Raw genomic sequence first — 17709 nt, forward strand, 5'->3', positions numbered from 1 at the left:
AAAGTGGGGAATTCGAGTGGAGAATTTTTTCGGGGCTTTCTCATCGAGTTAATCGAGGAGTACAACGGCGCAAATGACCGAAGATTGATCTGGTCCTGCGACAGCTGCCCCTTGCACTTGATTGGTTGCTCGCATCTGCGTTCGTGCCCCTCGGGGATGGCCAAATTCCCCTGCCCCATCCAAATATATATATATCTGTATGTGTTTATATACAAAAACACTGTATGTGCTCGGGGAGCCTCGGAAGTCGCCGCCCCTTTCATGCACCGCTCAGAGTGCAATTTCGCTCATCATCTTAATTTTATTATCGACATAAATATCAAACGAAAATTGTGGCATATAAAATGCGATACAAATCTGTTACAAGCTGCCACTCCGCCGGTTCTCGGCTGCATACATAAATGCATAGTTCATCGGTGCACCTGAGAGGCTGCAGCTTCGGAGCTGCCCTGTGAAGGACATTATGGAAATGATGTCCTCGGGCGCCTGACGGCCATTACTCAGCCGCCGATGCTGCTGAAGAAACCTTCTCTGCTGCCGTCGACGTCGCATGTTGCATCGTGGCAACGCCCAATTGATCAAAGCTGGTAGATACTATGGCTGAAAGGAAGATGAGACTGAGACCCACAGGACCGGGGCATTCCAACTGTCCATCGGTCTATCTGGCAATGGCAAGAAGTACGAGCACGGGTACGAGTATATTTCATGTATGACACGGGCGAAATTCAATTGCCCGCTGCTCCGAGAATCGGACTCCGGCAGCTCCAAATAGTTGGCATCGCCGTCTCACATGTGCCACGCCTATTTCTTACACTATCAGTCATAAAAATGCGAAATTTATGCAATTGTTGCAAATGCCATGGGTCCCGCACGCCCCACCGCATGGCGTGCAGCGATCGGAGACTGGAGACTTCAGACTAGAGGCTTCAGACTAGAGGCTTCAGACCAGAGACCAGACCCCAGAGAATCTATCCAATCCGCACACCCACCGAGTGAGGTGAGCACTGCACCGATCTGCACTGCACACACCTTTCTAGAGAACACTGGGAAAAATTTAAATTTATCAATTGGGAATAGAAATTACATATGCTAGAAATATGTTAAATTAGAGGATATAAAAGCTACCTGGAATAAAAACATCTGAATATAAAACATCGTTAATAAAGAAAGTATAATATTTTTGATTGGCAAACAAGAAATATTTATAATTAAAACCATGTTTTGTACTTAACATGTTCTTCATAATTCTTTAAGGTATAAGAATATTTTAAAGTTCCTGGTACTTTAAATGTTTGTTTCAAAATACAGGTAATATTTTTTGTCATGGCCAGTTAATACGATAACATGCATTTAAATAAAGTATTATAAAATTAAAGTACAAGTTAAAAAAATGTAAATTAAAGAAGTCAACGAAAATGTATAAAGTTAATTGAAAGAAGATTTAAAATTTTTTCTTCACAATATTCCACATTTAAAATATTTAAATTATAAGGAAAACTCTTTAAAGTAATTATATATTTCTGCAATTTCTTGGAGGCTAGGAAGAGGTAAAAATACTTTTTCGCTGTGCAGAACAGCCTCCCCCGCTCAGTCCCGATGAGATGGGCGTTTGATATCGACGTCGGTGCGCATGCGTTTGCCGCGTAAATTGGTTCACGCCCCTCCCGCTGCCTCCGCCCCTGCCCATCGGGATACCCAGCCCCAGCCCCTCCCCCTGGGGCGCAATAAACATCCATTTAACAGAAAGTTTCGGGTTAAGTTCGTCCGAAAAACGTCCGCATACAAATTGATTTGGTTGTGTCGCCACTGCCGCCCCGTGCGCCGTGTTATGTTATATGTTATAGGCTGTATGTAGTGTGTCGTGTGTGGCAATCGTAGATTTGATTCCAGATGCAGTCGGTACCCGGCTAGTAAACGGTTATTTATGCGATAGTAATTGTTAGACCCGGCTGGCTTATCGGATGACACGAGTGTGCATTGGAAATGCGTCCGGCGACGAATAAATAAAATTGTTAAATCCCCCGACACGCAAATGGAGCCTGGATCGAGGGACCTCGGGATCTTCGGCCCACATAGACACTGCGTTTGGGGAGTGCGACGGTGGGGCGGTGGCGAAAAACAAACAGCAAATTGACATAACCAGATTGACAAGTTAAAGCCTGTCACTGGCATACCTCTCCCGATCCAACTGCCCAACTCCCCAGATCCTCAGCTCCACCTCTTCTTCGGCTGCATCGCGTCGTCGTCGTCATCATCAGTCAACCAATTTGTTTCGATGAATGACTGAATGAATTTGTTCACCCCTTGGTCATCTTGATAGCCCAGCCCAGGCCAGCAGCAGCAACAGGTTCTTCTGCTGCCAGCGGATCAGGGGGAGGAGCAGGAGCAGGAGGAGAAAGAGGAGCAGAAGGAACAGGAGGAGCTGGACGTGGAAGGGGCGGAATCGCAGGCACTTTGCATAGAAGCGTTTGGCAGCCTTTGCGATTGCGATCAGCGTTCAATCGAGCCTTATGTGCACTGAGAGAAAGGAAGGGTACCCTATAAAAAAGATTGAAGATTTAAAAGACCTCTAAAATTAATTTTAGTTAATCTATTATTTTTAGCATAATTAATTTGTATTTAAATTTGGATGGTCAAATATATAATCGTTTTGCCATAAATAAAATAATGTAATAATGGGACAAATTTTGTTTTGTGTTTTGAAATTGATTAATTTTTGAAACATAAATTTAAAAATAATGTTTAGGATAAACATTGTTACTAATATTAAGAACTAAGGAGAAATTGTAAAACTGATCATCTGATTATAGAGAGAAGAAATAAGGGGTTTTATAGCTTTATAGCTTATACCTTTCTTATATCGTTTAAGCTTCCCAACTCAAAGTAGAATTTTAAGTGAACCTAGAAGAGTTTTTTGTTATTTTCCTCAATTATTTTAATTCCCAAAACCCACCAATTTCTAGCAGTGTAAGTGTGAGCAATCGCTGGGAGCAACGCGGAGCACAAACACAAAGTAGGCTGGCCAAAGATGCAGCTGGAGATGGAGATGCCGCTGGAGAGCTGCATCAGTTGGGCTCGGTCTTCGAGCGGCTGCGATAAGAACTTCGGCGACATTGTCCCCGGCATCGATTTGCTCGTTAGCTGATGAGTAGCACATGGCACCGATCTCCGCTCCTCGGAGCGATCCGTCAGATGAAAGTTGTGCGTCAGTGGCAAATACCGTCGGCAAAACGGGCCCAGAAGTAGGAGAGGCAGAACGAGCTGGCCAAAACGCCATTTTGCCGGAGCCCCGCCTTGTGCACACAGATACAGACGCACACTCGGGCATTCATTCGCATGTAATTGAAGTCGTTTATGAGGGGCTTCTGGGGGAGGGGCTGGGGTAGGTGCCACATCTGCGGTGGCAGGGAGGCCAGGGGAAAGACTAAGTGGCAGGAGGGGCCACCACTGCCACTGCCGGTCGGCCATCATCATCATCAAGGGGGAATACCACCAATAAAAAGCATGTGGCAACATCATTAACTTCTACTGCTTCTGCCACTCTTTTTTCTTCGGCCTTCTGCAGTACGCTACACGTATTTCTGGAGACCCTCCGAAATTGCCACAGTGAAAGTAATTGCCACTTGCCGCTGGAACACGAAAAAAAAAGTAAATAAAAAAATAAAAACAGAGAAAATGGCGCCAGGCAACCATTTTGGCCAGGGATCGGTCCGCCCGAGTGAGAGCCATTCAACTCCGGTGCCATTATGACATATGACACTTTGTTTTAAATATGAATGCACTGCGACGCAGAGATATAGCCCCCGATCCGCACACTATAGCCCAAACATATAGCTCTCGAGGCGACAGCGCGTTCGATTCTTTTCGCATAAATTCACAGCAGGAGACCGAAACCGAATTGAATTCCGTTGGCCTCTCCGAAGATTCAGTCATTTGTTGTGATGGGTGAAAAATTTCATACCTGAAACAGAATTCTCGGCGAGCAGCAGGTCGCCCTGATGTCTTAATCTGCGGCCATTAATAAACTGATAAATAAACTGTATTAATTTATGCGCATTTTTGGGAAAGTTTGTCCCCCGATTATGTTTATGGCTACATGGTTTAGATAAATGCAAATGAATCTCCCCCAGCCCTAACTCCTCGTCGGGGCAGAAGCAAAGGCAGAGGCCTTTGAAACCCGATGATCGAATGTGTAACCGAACACCGGGCAGTCGAAAAAACAAAGAATACCAAGAATACCCAGGTCCTTTCCAGCACGGCATGTGGTTGTTGCGGCTTCCGAGGGTAATAAAGGTATTGAAGGGGTAGGAGGGGATCCAAGGTGTTGCCCCCGAAAAAGCGGTCCACCCCAAGGTGGATGCATTTGTCGCAACGCATCAGGCCGTGAATTAAGCGAATTTTAAACGCTTCTGACGCTTCACATTTGGACGCACTGCCACTGGCGGACTATCAACATGAATCGCGCTTAATTAAAAACTGGAGGCCCCACTAACTTTCGATTAGCAACGTAAATCGAGATGAAAACAAGAGAGAAGTCTACAGTTGAGTGCCTCGACTATCAGATACTCGTTACACAAGAAATGCGAGGCAAAGCGTCACCTAGCGGCCAAAAAGTTCAGTTAATGAATGATTATTATTTAAACCATTTTTTAATAGGTATGTGGTTATTGATAGTCAAAAATTTAACCTGTCAGTTCCCCACTCTCATTAATCCAATATAATTATACTATTATCTTGATAAACAAATGTGCATTAAATTCGGTTTCGAAATTACAATACCTATTAGGTTGTCGCGGTTTCAATATCAAAAAACAACTCATTATTGATTTTGTAGTACTTCGCCACGAATTCATAATTCAGTTTTCAGCGCAAAGCCATGGATTCAAAGTTAATAGTTTTTGGATTGATCGGAGTTTTTGCTCTTATAATATGCAGTGTAAGAATTTTTCTGTAACTTTACTTAAATCCATTAACAATAAGTTTCTAGGAGGCACCCTTTGTAAAAATGACAAATGTCATTTGTGAGTCATATAACAAGTCGTGGGTTGTCATTCATTATTGTCGTCTGAAGGCCTATTCCCGAAACAAAACTAGCTTGCATATAAACGCAACCCTCCTGGAGCCAGCTAATAATATATTTCTTAAAGTGAAGCTGATGAAGAAGGCCAATGGCTATAAGCCATTTTTGTTTGATATCACTGTTGATGCCTGTAAATTTATGCGAAGAAATAATCACCCCCTATTAAAGATTCTTTTAAATTTGATAAAGGATGTATCCACTGTAAATCACACCTGTCCTTATGTGGTAAGAATTTTAATTGGTGTTTTGACAACCGTATATTCATCAAAGAAATACCTACTTTCCTATTTTTAGGGACTACAAACGGTCAGCGATTTTTATGACATCCATATTCCCCTTCCATGGCCCTCTGGAGAATACCTAATTTTAGGGGATTGGCTATTCGATCGTAAGCCGCAGTTCGCCACAAATGTGTATTTTACCTATTTGGAGGATTAACTTTTAATACGACAATTTATATACAATTTCACTGGTCGGTTCGCCAACGGCATTATTACAATATAATTATAATGACTATTATTTTATGAGCACTTAATATATATCAAACTGGTTTGCAAATTTTTAAAACTATTATCCTTTTGTCTAAGAAGTCAGAAAATAAACGGGGATTTGATCTTTAGATATTATTCAACGATTAAATAATAATAATTAAGACATCAGTAATGTAATATATGATTGCTATGATTCATTGTATATTAAAGACTTATTTTTTAAACTTTTATTTATTTAACATACACTGGCTGATATTCATTTCCAGAGTTGCTACAATTTAGCCTTATCGATACCCTTGCCATCAGCACTCTCTATCTTTCTGTCACTCGGCACAATGGGGTTTAATTAAAGAAAACCAAAATATTTCGGAAATTCGCCTCATCATATTTCAGGGTAAATCGAAAATCGTTCATTTTTTTGGGCCACTTCAGCTGCCACACACCTTGATTTCTCGTGGGCCTTGTCTATTTGTTCCACTTGTGGCAACAACGATCCCTGCCACTTGACAAATGCCGCAACTTGAAAAGCGTTAAATTCGAGATTTCAAATTTTCAATTTGATTTTTCTCAAGTGTAGCGGTGTTGTGGAAAGTGATTTTCACCAGGCTCTCCGCTGGATTGTCAACGGTAGCCGACGCGGCTGATAAGTCGTGAAATTTATATGGCTCCAGAGATGGCACCTCCGTCGAACCCCAATCAGGCCATAAAACGGGGCCAAGCTATGCGATCTGATCAACAGTTTATGACATTTATGGAGGCAACTTTTAATGGGCGAAAGAACCTTTTATGTGCACCGACCCCATACAGCCATACGGCATATGGCATATAGTCGGGTTACACGATTTTTCGACAACTTTTTTATGGGATTTTTATGACTTAATCCATGCCCAAAGGTCCGCAATCCGAAGGTAAGGCAAACATTGTCCAAAGGCCGGGACTCTGGTCAGAAAAGTCCCATAAACAATCATATTCGTAGAGTCATTCATATTTTTCGGCCCCGTAGCATTTTTTACATAACAAAGCTCTCGGCTCAGCGCATATGCTCGAATGTGGATAAAAATCGTTTAAAATAAATAAACAATTTACATTTTTAATCAATTGTGGATTGTTGGCTGGTTACCTCTACCACCAAAAAAAAGAAGGCAAAAAGTCAAGATTTACAGACCAGATAAAAATAAGAAAGACAGCTGCCTGAAGTTTGGTAAGGGGCCTTTCGGGGGGAACGCTACAAAAGCCGCTTGGGAGTGTCCGGCAAATCAATAAAATCACAAAAATCAAATAAAAATTAAATTATAAAGTAATTTTGCATAAGAATTTCACATTCATATTTGGTCGACTCATTGTTTGTCTTGGGCATTAGCGATCGAGTCAAACCACGATCAAATGATTCAGCAGCGCCACCTGCCGTGGGCCTATAAAAGGGTATATGTGATCTTTGATGGAGATTGGAATATTCCTGGAAAATATTATATCTACAATAAGAGAAATATCAATATCCAAAGCATTACTGTCCAAAGAAATAGTACCCGTAAAAAACAATACCATTATATACAAAAATATATAACACCTAGATACATTTTAAAATTTAACTATAATGTTTAATTAACCAAATATAATTTTTAGCTTATTATAACTGGTCTTTATTATTTTAATATTATTTTTCGAGAGTATCAATGGGTTGGAAATTGTATACCCAATCTTTCTTGAACTCAATTAGAGGGCATTACTTGATCCACCAATCCTGAATAGAGTATCAAATCAGTGCTGCCATCACTCAGCTTGAAAAACCGGACAGAAAAGCCAAAAAAAAACAGAGAAAAAGAGGACAAAAAAATTTAAAAAAGGACAAAAAAAAGGACAAAAGTAAATGCGCCTCCATTTTTCTGTTTTTACCAAAGGGTGATATATTTACTTAATATAAATGGATTTTATATTAAATTCAATTATGTAATGATCTATTGCGCCCGACTCACAACCTTCTTCGTTTGATCATTTTACCATGGTAAATTTTTGTGCGTATACGTAATAATCTAAAATTATTAAAATAATAAAAGCATTTCAAGTAACTATATTGGTAATACAAAAAAATGCAATATCTGCGTCAAACCCGAATAAGAGTCGTTCAAATATGAAATTTTTTTCTGACAAAAAGGCTGAGAGTAAAAATTGAGAACTTTTTAAAGTGTTTTCCTCTTTTTTTGCTACAGAAAAAATCGTACTATAAAGAAAGTCCATCGACTGCATTACATCTTTTTGATAATTTGTAAAAATAATTATTTTTAAAGTGCCGAACTATAAGAATAATGGTTAAAACGGCGTTTTAGCATATAAAAGCAGGTTTATACACTTTCGACTAGCAAAAATAACACTCAAAACCTTATCTTTGAAAAAAGGACAGATTTCCGGATAGGGGATGTTTGAATTTTTTTCCGGATAAAGTCGTTAAAAAAGGGACAGATCTGTCCGGAAAGAGGACAAAATGGCAGCACTGTATCAAATCAACCCCTAGAGCTCACGTAAAGCTCTTCGTGGGTGGAGCGACTAAAAACCTTGCTTCTCCGGCATAAATCAACAGGGGTTTCTTCGCCGGGCCTTTGTTAACGGCTCTTCTCGCCTTAATTGACAGGCTTGTTGTGCGTATGCATGGCTTTTGACACTTTTGTCTTATCGTAACAAATTGCCAAGTGTTTGAGATCTGGCATCCCAGGGGGCCGTCTATGTCCGACCTTTCGTGAATGGCATTCCCGGGTCTTTGTTTTACATACTGGATGGCATGTCGGTCCAAAAAACCGGAGTGGAACTGTTATTGTAAGCAACTTCCGCCGTGATCTCAAATTTTAAGCTCCCTGCTCGCTTTCTGTATGGGCATTAATCCAATAAATAATTCAATTGTGTCACAAAAATCAAATCAATTGCGTGGGCCAGGCCGAAACAACAATGCACAAAGCTGGAATTGGAAGTGGACCAGGAATCTTGGGGAGGGGGGAGCTTAGATGAGGGGCGTACCCGGGGTTTTACATAATCCCACAGATGCCGGCGAGAGATACAGCGATCGCCTCCAACTGGGGACTCTGTGCGGAGGTCGGGTTATCGACCCAACTGCGAACAGGAACAGTTATGTATATATCTACATAGATAGCTGCACTCAGAAAATACTTTGTAGAGCTTTTAATATCGTAATCAAGTTTAAAATCTGTAAACTAAATAACTAAATTTCAATTAAATATATCTTGATCTCACTAGCCTATTTTAGTTTTGGCATTTATGGTATTTTATTTTCTTATTTAAATTTAAACATAATTTTTTAAAAAAACCTTTAATATTAATTAATACAAAAGTACAAAAGAAATTTATTGTACAAAAACATAGAATTTATGTATAAAATATCAAATAAAAACACCTCTTAACGAGGTAAAAAACTAGTGACGATCGCACCTTCAACATACAAAAGTTCTGATATCAACATTTGTGACGAAAAATTATTACACTCGTCATTAAATACACTTTCTAATATTTTCTCATTCGGTCCGCCCTAGCATACTATTTTAGCCTTTTTACCTTCATAGGCATTTTCTATTGCAGCGTGCCGAATGAGAAAATCTTAGAAAGTGTATTTAATGACGAGTGTAATAATTTTTCGTCACAAATGTTGATATCAGAACTTTTGTATGTTGAAGGTGCGATCGTCACTAGTTTTTTACCTCGTTAAGAGGTGTTTTTATTTGATATCAGAAGTTTTTGTTTGTTTACATTTGCTCTCATAGGAGCTAATATATACATTTAAATTTAAATTGGTCAATCATAATTTGTAAACCATTGTATTTAAACAAATTAAGTTAAAAAGGCGTTTAAGTATTTCAAAATACCTTTTAAACGAGGTATAGCACATGTCTGTAGCTTCAGTAGTGTTGAACTTACAAACTAACGAAATTTAGCTATTTCTAGCTTTTTTTCCGCTAAAGCAGCGGGTTTTTCCAAAAGTCGTAAAACAAAAGTTTCCTATTTGGAACTCCTTAAAACAATTGAAATGATTCTATGAGCCTAAAATACAGTTTGGATACCCACGCACAAAATTAAACACTCAGGAAGCGTTAGTTGTTCTGAGCTGGCAATAGTGGCTATTTTCGTTTCTGAATAACTTTTAAACGCGATTTTTTACATAAACATGATATACACCAAAATTTAAGGAATCTCAAGGGCTATACGGTTTAAAGTTGTAAGGAAAATCGTTAGAGCCGTTTTTGAGAAAATTAAAAAAAGCTAAAAAAAAAGTTTAAACAAATTTTCTTTTGTTCATATCTTTTTAACTATTACATTTACACAAATTGCATCTAGAAGGCATTTATAGCATTTAAAAATACATTTCAAACGAGATGCAGCACATCTCTGTAGCTTTAGTAGTATAGAAGTTACGGCTTTCCGAATTTTAGCTATTTATAGCTGTTTTCCCGCTAAACTAGCGGGTTTTTCCAAAAGTGGTAGAACAAAAGTTTTTTATATCGATGTGATGAACGTCATATCAAATTTTCAGAACTTAAAAAACATATTTTGGACAAGTGGACAAACTGACAAACAGAATTAAATTTTCATTTTGGGAAGAAGAAGAAAATTTTATTTTGGCTATAAATTTTGAACGGAGCGTCGGATTTTATCATATGACCCCTCATTCGACGGGTATTTTTAATAGGAATACAACTAAAACATTGCGAGGGGGCTTTTATCTCCACCGGCCCCAACAGGTCTAAAATTCGAAATTTTCACTTTTTCACTTTCACCTCCCTCTCTCCCAAACCAATTGATTTTCTTGAGGTCTTGGTATGCAATCCTTTAAGTTTTTGCAATACCTTGGTAAATTCCAGATCTAGGAATATTTCCTGGTTTTTTGGAAATACTTTTTCGCCCCCGCAAACAATGTCTAGCCATATAAAACACTCCATCTTCTAGAATCTAGATCAACTAAGGTTTTTATTTACATATTTATTTCCATATGTCCTGGTTCTGTGCGTCATCCCAGAGTCCGTTCTGCCCAGTGATTGAGTCGCCCGATAGGATCTGACCATGGCGTGAACAATCGCCAATTGCCATGGCGATGGCGATGGCAATCCAGATCGAGGGCCTGGGCAAACAAATAAATGTTTGCCGTGGGTTAGCAAATGGCCGGCCATAAAACAGCGCCCGACTAAGCGGCCCGGCCAGGATTGACAGTCAATTTATTGGGCCACAATGCTAATCAAAGGCAAATCACGTTGAACCTGCGGCCTCGCCGCCAAATGACTTCATTAGCCGGGCCAAATAAATTGCTGGGAGACTGGCCGAATGGCTGCGAGGTTCTCGAGCTGGGGGAATTAAATATGAATTCATGTTTTCAATTGCGGCCCCAGCACACCGCCTCCCTCTGTCGATTCACTGGCCGTGCCAGACTCTGTCTAGAACATAATTAGCCCACGAGTTGTGAGAACCGAGAATCTTTCATCTGCTCGTCGGTTGACATTAGCAATCAATCTGGGTCTCAACTTGTACAACATTTACAGTTGGCAAGTGTCCGAGCCAAGTTTGGTCAGCGATTGTAGTCCAAGTCGGTGCTAGTTGGCTCGGTGGCTCCATTTTGGTCCATCCTTTGGTTTCCTGATCTCTTAAGTTTTTCTGTCGTGTCTTTGAAGTACCCTAACCAATCAGATAGTGTGTCATGTCTAACAGATTATTCTTGTAATAAATTGTACTATTTTCTACTTATTATATAAATTATTAAAAAATTTATTTAAGAGTTAGAACTTAGGTTCTAGGTATTCCAATGATATACCAATCGATGGGATCATATTTACATGTAATCATAACTTAGCTTCATATCAAGTTTTTGTTGTGTGTAGTAAGTTAAGTAAACTTATTCTATGAATAACAAGTGTTATTTATTTTAAGGCCTAGACCCTTGACCACTTTTCTGACACCTAATCCGCAGAATCTACTCTATCCCATGCCGCGAAGCCCTTTCATTTCACCTAGCGGAGCACTGCTGTTCCTATTGACAGCCCGTGATCATGATCGGTGCGTAATGAGTGTGCTTCGGTTTATCATCTGTGTCAGTCCCCCGACACTCGGGCAGCGTTTCGGCCATTTCAAGTGCCAAAAACCTGGCAGACGGCTGTCACAACAGGCGCTAAAACAAACAGGCCGGGCAAAAACGCTAACCAGACATTCAAAGACGGAGACGGAGGCCCTTTCTCATTTCTCCGGTGACTGGCAGGCGGCTGACAAGCGTGCATCATCGGAGCTTGGCTTTGGTTTTGGTTGTGGTTCTGGTTTCCAGGGTCCAGGGTCTGGGTTTTGTTTTGGGCTTGGTACTAAGTCTGGACCTGGAGCAACTCGGATGCTGGCCATGTCATGATGCCAAATTGCTGACTTTCGGGCCAGGACGCGCGGCAAACGTACATAAATAATGCATTTCTTGCCCAGCCGACCACATAGGGAGTGGACGTGGATGTGGATGTGGATATGGATGGTTGAATGGTTGGATGGATGGATGGATGGGTTGAGCTGGACGTGGGGAGTCCGCATGGATTTGGGTCAGTGGTGCGGCCCGTCTGGTTCCGACTAACAAGTGGATGAACTGCCACTCTCCTTTCCTTCCCGATCTCTTTGGTTCGGATCTGTTCTGCTCCTGCCCGATATTTTATCTTTTCTCTCGGCCAGTTTCCATTCCCGTTCGGACGCTTTAATTGCCTTCGGGGCTTCGGGGGGCAGTTCATTAAAGAGCTTGTCCAAAGTGCCACAATCGCCCCCTCCCACGCCCATTTCCTTTCACCTCCGCGATGCCAACTTTGGCTCATCTTATGGCGGTGATAAGATTGTGACATTATTAAATAATAATATTCAATAAATTGCATTAGTTTTCATTAACAGTCGCCATTTGCGATCGACAATGTCTTCATCTGCATCTGCATCTCCATTGGTATCTCCACGCTTTTTTTTACCAGAGGAACATTTAAAGCGCTTTGCTGGAAATTTATGTTAATCGCTTGTTTTACTTTTAATTTCGCACTTAAAATTGTCGCCATGCCGGGACCCTGACTTCGTACCGAGGTAACCGAGGGATCTGTGGATCTGTGGATCTGGGAACCTGTTCCCGCCTCTAGTTCTCAGTCGCACCTTCCTAGGCAACCAGCAACTTTGACCAGCACCGATAAATTTTATCGATCCTCCGCCGCGCGGCTCTGGGATTTTAAAGCACATCAAAAGACAATAAAATATATCCACGAAATACGCCGCAGAAAGATTGTTTAGAGCGGCGATGGAACCTGTTTCTTCGCTCTCCTCCTGGAGAACTTAACTGCACTTCTTGGCGAACTGAAAACCGAAATCGGGGTTCAGATTTCTTAGCCGCCTGCATTAGCATTACCGTTGCAGAGAGCCAAGAGTATCGACTGTAGTGCAGTGTCGCCTGTTGTAATTTCAGCATTTTATGTGGCAACGCTTCTTGTACTGCGGCGATTTGAAATGTTTCAGCTAATTGGATAAGGTAATCCCCTACTCGCACCTATCTTCTATACAACCTCTCCTTTCCTCGCCGCTCTAATCTCTCCCATAATCCCGGGCTCCCTGATGCGGACTTTTATGACCAAGCCCTCAAAAATTAAAACACAATTGAGAGTATTCGACAACCGCGAGGGCGGCTTTATGAGATTTATTTTCAATGTATTTAATAAATGAGTATTATAGTTTTTATTGAAATAATATATAATAAATTGCACTTTTTATTTTCAGAACGATTTCAAATTAAAATCAATCTGAAAGGTAAACAAATCAAATTATTATAATCAAGGTATCTAAACATTTTATTTATTTTTAGGTGAAAAACCAGTATTACTTCATAAACTGAAATATGATTGTTTCTTGATCTGAAAATATTTACCAAATCGCTAAAGCTATCACACCACTTTTTGAACATTGTTTGAAATCTATAAAAAAGCATTAGAATGAATCACGTAAATACACAAACTCCAACTGACATAGAACCCATGATACCGCCCTCGTTTCTTTCTGATCTGCATCAATGGGTCCGCAAAGCCCAGCCAAATAAATGTCAAGAGCGAAACAAACTTTACACATAAGCCGCATGACAATTTGGGGCTTAAATAACTATTCACATTGGATTGGAGTGGAGGACGATGGACGATGGACGGGGGAACGGACAGTGTCAGTCATGAGCTTAGGCGTTGCCGTGTGTGAACGAGTGTGTGTGTTAATCCGCCCACACAGTCCGCCAGACGGACATAACCCCAACTCATTTTAATTGAAAATTGTCAACGGCTTCGGCTTCGACTCCGAACTGCGAGTTCCCGTCCCCGACTCCAAAGCCGCAACAACAAGCTACAAACACTTCTAATCAAGATCGGGTCCGAGTATATGTACGCTATATCTGCACTTTTGGTGGGCGGAACGCCCAAAAAAAAAGAAACCAAATAGAAAACCAGCAACATTGCAGCTGCAGAAATGCGGAAATGTGTGTTGCAAGCGGCACAACCTTGGAACCATTCTGCCTCCTCCTCTTCCCTTTTTTTTCTTTTTCTTCAGCAGTGGCCTGTGCACACGTAAATTAGCATAAATAGATTTCAATCACCTGGCAATAATTTCATTATGAGAAAGGCCGGATCGTCTGGAGGGAAATAACACGCATGTGCCATCGCAGCTTGCGATCTTTCTATTGATTTTTCCCAACTCAAATATGGCTTTGAACTTGGACTTTTGCGCCAATGCTCGTAATACACTCCACGCAGGGGGTAGGATTCTGGAGGACGAGGACGGAGGACCGAAGACGGAGGTCGGTCACACGACGGAGGCACTCGGATAACAAACAAACGAAATATGCAAAACTGCATCCAGGCAGCCAAGTCCGCTAACAAGATGCCAAACGGCCAGCGGATTCGCATTCGACGTGGCTCCAAACTCATGAACTGGCAAAATATTAATCAGCCATGGGAGCTGGAAGCTCCGATCGGGAGCTTCGAACTGGAGAACTGCGGAGTTGTAGAGCTGTAGAGCTGGTGAGCTGGCTAACTGGCGAACTGGAGAGCCGGACAGCAAGTGAGTGGCCGCAGTCAGCATCGAAAACGATTAATTCGCAGCAGGAGACACCTCGCCAATGACCTGCGCACGGACCAGATGGAGATGGAATCGAGATGGCGATGGGAACGGAGATGGGGACGCAGATGGAGATGGAAATGGAGATGAAGGAGGAGGAGGAGGCGATCGACTGATGGGCTATAGTTGCTGCCAGATCAGTGATAGCCAAAAGGGGAGCAATGATCATATCATATAAAATTATATCATATTTGAAGTATTTTTTATTAAAAAAATTACATTAAATATAGGTTTAAATTATTTATTCGTTTTCAGTATTTTATTCAAGGGTTACAAGGAAATCTTTCTGGTTAGAGTACGATGGGAATTCTTATACAAATTGAAATGCTCAAACGTAAATTACTAAAAATATTTAATTTAACTTTTGATTAAGATTGATCATTGGGATATTTAAGCAACTAACTATTCTTCAGTAATTGTGTTTATCTAAAAAAGGTAAGCGTTTCAAAGATTTTTTTCACTGAGTGAATGGACTGGTCTTTGCATATTTTATTTTTAGGTAAATTGCTAAAAATAGAAATAACTTCAATAAAAATTCTTAATAAATATTTTTAACTATTTATAGTAAAATAAATAATAGGTACCTACTATAAAAGATTTTATAATTTATAAGTAATAAAATTAATATAATAGCTTGTCACTTGTATTTTTTGTTTACTGTTTATTATTATTTATTATTATATGTCAATGGGCCTTAATTTCTGGGCACTTGCCCATCACTATATGTTGCTTATGATCTGGGATTTTCGTTCACTTTGTGTTGCTTCTTTCGCGGGGGGCCTTGCGATTGTCCGCCTGGAGAATTGAATTCTTCGCCCAACTAATTGCCATCGAAAATGCTGATTGACTCAAATCCCTGCGGACGTTTTCACAATTTACGCAAATCCCTCAAAATTAGAGTTGCATATGGGCATATGCAAACATTTGCGAGCCGCAGCTTGTGTATGGGTTAAGCTTTCCTACATTTCTTCCTGCGATGGGGACTCCGACTTTCCGACTTGTGCTGCTGGCTGCTCATCATGGCAAATGGTAAAGTCATTTCTCATGTTGCCAAGATTTATGGCTTCCACCTTCTGGAGTCGCATGTGGAAGCCGCCGCCGCCTCACAAACGCCTCAGAATGTTGCTGCTGTACGGAGCAAAAGGAGCAACATCAGCGGCAGCAGCAGCAACACAAGAAGAAGACTTCGAGGCTGAAGAACAAACTGCCATTCGCACTAAAATTGAATTCTGCTCCGTTGCTCGCATCCCGCTATGATTGATCACTAAATTGCACAAGCTTAAGCCCGACGCGAGCCCACAAAACATGATGGAGATGGAGCCAGCAGGAGTGGGGAGACCAGAAACAGGGAGTTGCAAGTTGGGAATTGGGGATTCGGCATTCGAAGATCCAGAGGGGCGTCTCGCATTTTTGTTGCATGCTTACAATCAGATCTGTCAGATCAGTTTCCTCTTCTCGCGGCGGAGGATTGCCAGTGTTTCGGTTGCCTTTTTTGGCAGTTTTGTTTTGTTTCGCCGATTCGGCGGCTCTGCGCTGGCATTTATTTAATCCGACCCATCCGAGATTCTAAGGGATTCGGGGGGCATGGAACTTCGGGGGCCTGGGATCCAGACACTCGGATCGGCGGAGGGCGTGCCATGGGGCGTTTTATTGTTATATCGACACCAGTAGTTTGGTTGCCCAGTGCCCGTCATTTGCATTAAGGCAGCCGCCATTTCCCCAACCAGGTGATCTGCATCTGGGGACCACCACCAAAAGGCCCATTAAAATCGCTCATTGAAAATATTTTAAGTGTTTTTTTATATGTCATTTTATGGCTGGATATGGGGCTGTGAGGTCTGGGAATGGATTTTTTGTTTTGTTTTTGGACTGGGCCTGGACCTCACTTACACCGCCAGAATTTGTTTATCGTTAATGGGCCCCTTGGACCATTTACGACGTGATTCTGTGATGAATATGCCTGAGCATTCACTCAGCTTCAGTTTCCTGCCTTATCTTGCCAAGCTTCCGTTGGGCGCCGCGCATCGAGATCGAGAGCATCGATCGATCGAGCCATAAAAATGCAAATGCATTAATAATAGTTATAATATCGAATGTGTTAAGCTGCTCCAAATAGGGGCTAGCATTTTCACACCTCGGTTGCTGCTTCGTTGGTCTATCCTATCCGATCCGATGCGATGCGATGGGGCTGCTACTGCTTATGGACTCGATTTCATTTATGGCCAATACAACAAACTTCCACCATAAAACGGTTAGAAAGCTCCACTCCACTTTGTGGCCCAGAGTGTGTGTGTGAAATTAACTTATTGCCTTTTATTGGCAGTATAAACAACTTGGCAAACATTTTTCAGCCGGGCCATTTGTTATGGAGCTACTTGTCCAACCGGAAATGCGACTCGCTCTGTGTACTGTGCATCTCGGCATCTCTCCGCGAAGCCCTCGACCTTCCACGGAACTGCAGAGTGCAGCGAAAGGAGGCATCCACAAATCGGAGCTGTGAGTTGGAAGCGCCAGAGAACTCCTGGCCAAAATTTGCATATGTAATGGGGATCTAAGCGTTCTCTGGGGAAAATCGCCATCTTAAATCAGGCATTAAAGTCGCGGGCTAAATAGCGTTTCCTTCGTGCACACTACTTCCTTAAGCAATTTAATTTATTACCCAAATTACCGTCTGTCAAAATAAGCAATAGTAATCACACATAGTTTAATAATAATTACTTTTACCCATAAAAAAGTAATTAAACGTCAGTTCGACTACATTTTATTCGAGTAATGGTACTCTAAATTACAACTTATAGTTTTGTTTTGATACGTAATTAAAATCTACATCCCCAGGAAATAAAAAATTTATGGGTTTTTGTGTTGTAAAAGTTATTGTAACTTAAGAGAAAGCTGTAGCCTCTATTTTTTAAGATTTTATAAGTTAAAAAAATATTAATTTGCTTATTTATAAAAATTTAATAATGTTCTATTGAATCTTATATGTTTAATATTAAAAAAATA

At 41.0% G+C, this 17709-nt stretch overlaps 1 protein-coding gene across 1 annotated transcript; it reads left to right on the top strand.

Annotated features, from left to right (window-relative positions):
• Nucleotides 1-3028: 3028 nt before the first annotated feature.
• LOC108069290 (uncharacterized) lies at nucleotides 3029-5518 on the top strand. The gene is made up of 3 exons (XM_044395937.1): nucleotides 3029-3136; nucleotides 4988-5305; nucleotides 5375-5518. The coding sequence occupies exons 1-3, from the start codon at nucleotides 3029-3031 to the stop codon at nucleotides 5516-5518; spliced, it is 570 nt and encodes a 189-aa protein (XP_044251872.1).
• The last annotated feature ends 12191 nt before the right edge of the window (nucleotides 5519-17709 follow it).

Source organism: Drosophila takahashii, chromosome 2R (assembly GCF_030179915.1).
Source record: "Drosophila takahashii strain IR98-3 E-12201 chromosome 2R, DtakHiC1v2, whole genome shotgun sequence".
Taxonomy (NCBI): domain Eukaryota; kingdom Metazoa; phylum Arthropoda; class Insecta; order Diptera; family Drosophilidae; genus Drosophila; species Drosophila takahashii.

Bases quoted from the DNA above. Each gene is read 5' to 3' on its own strand.
- LOC108069290 (XM_044395937.1), top strand. From the start codon at position 3,029: ATGCAGCTGGAGATGGAGATGCCGCTGGAGAGCTGCATCAGTTGGGCT. The intron at 3,137-4,987 runs GTTAGCTGATGA...ATAAGTTTCTAG, and splicing joins TCCCCGGCATCGATTTGCTC to GAGGCACCCTTTGTAAAAAT. The intron at 5,306-5,374 runs GTAAGAATTTTA...TCCTATTTTTAG, and splicing joins ATCACACCTGTCCTTATGTG to GGACTACAAACGGTCAGCGA.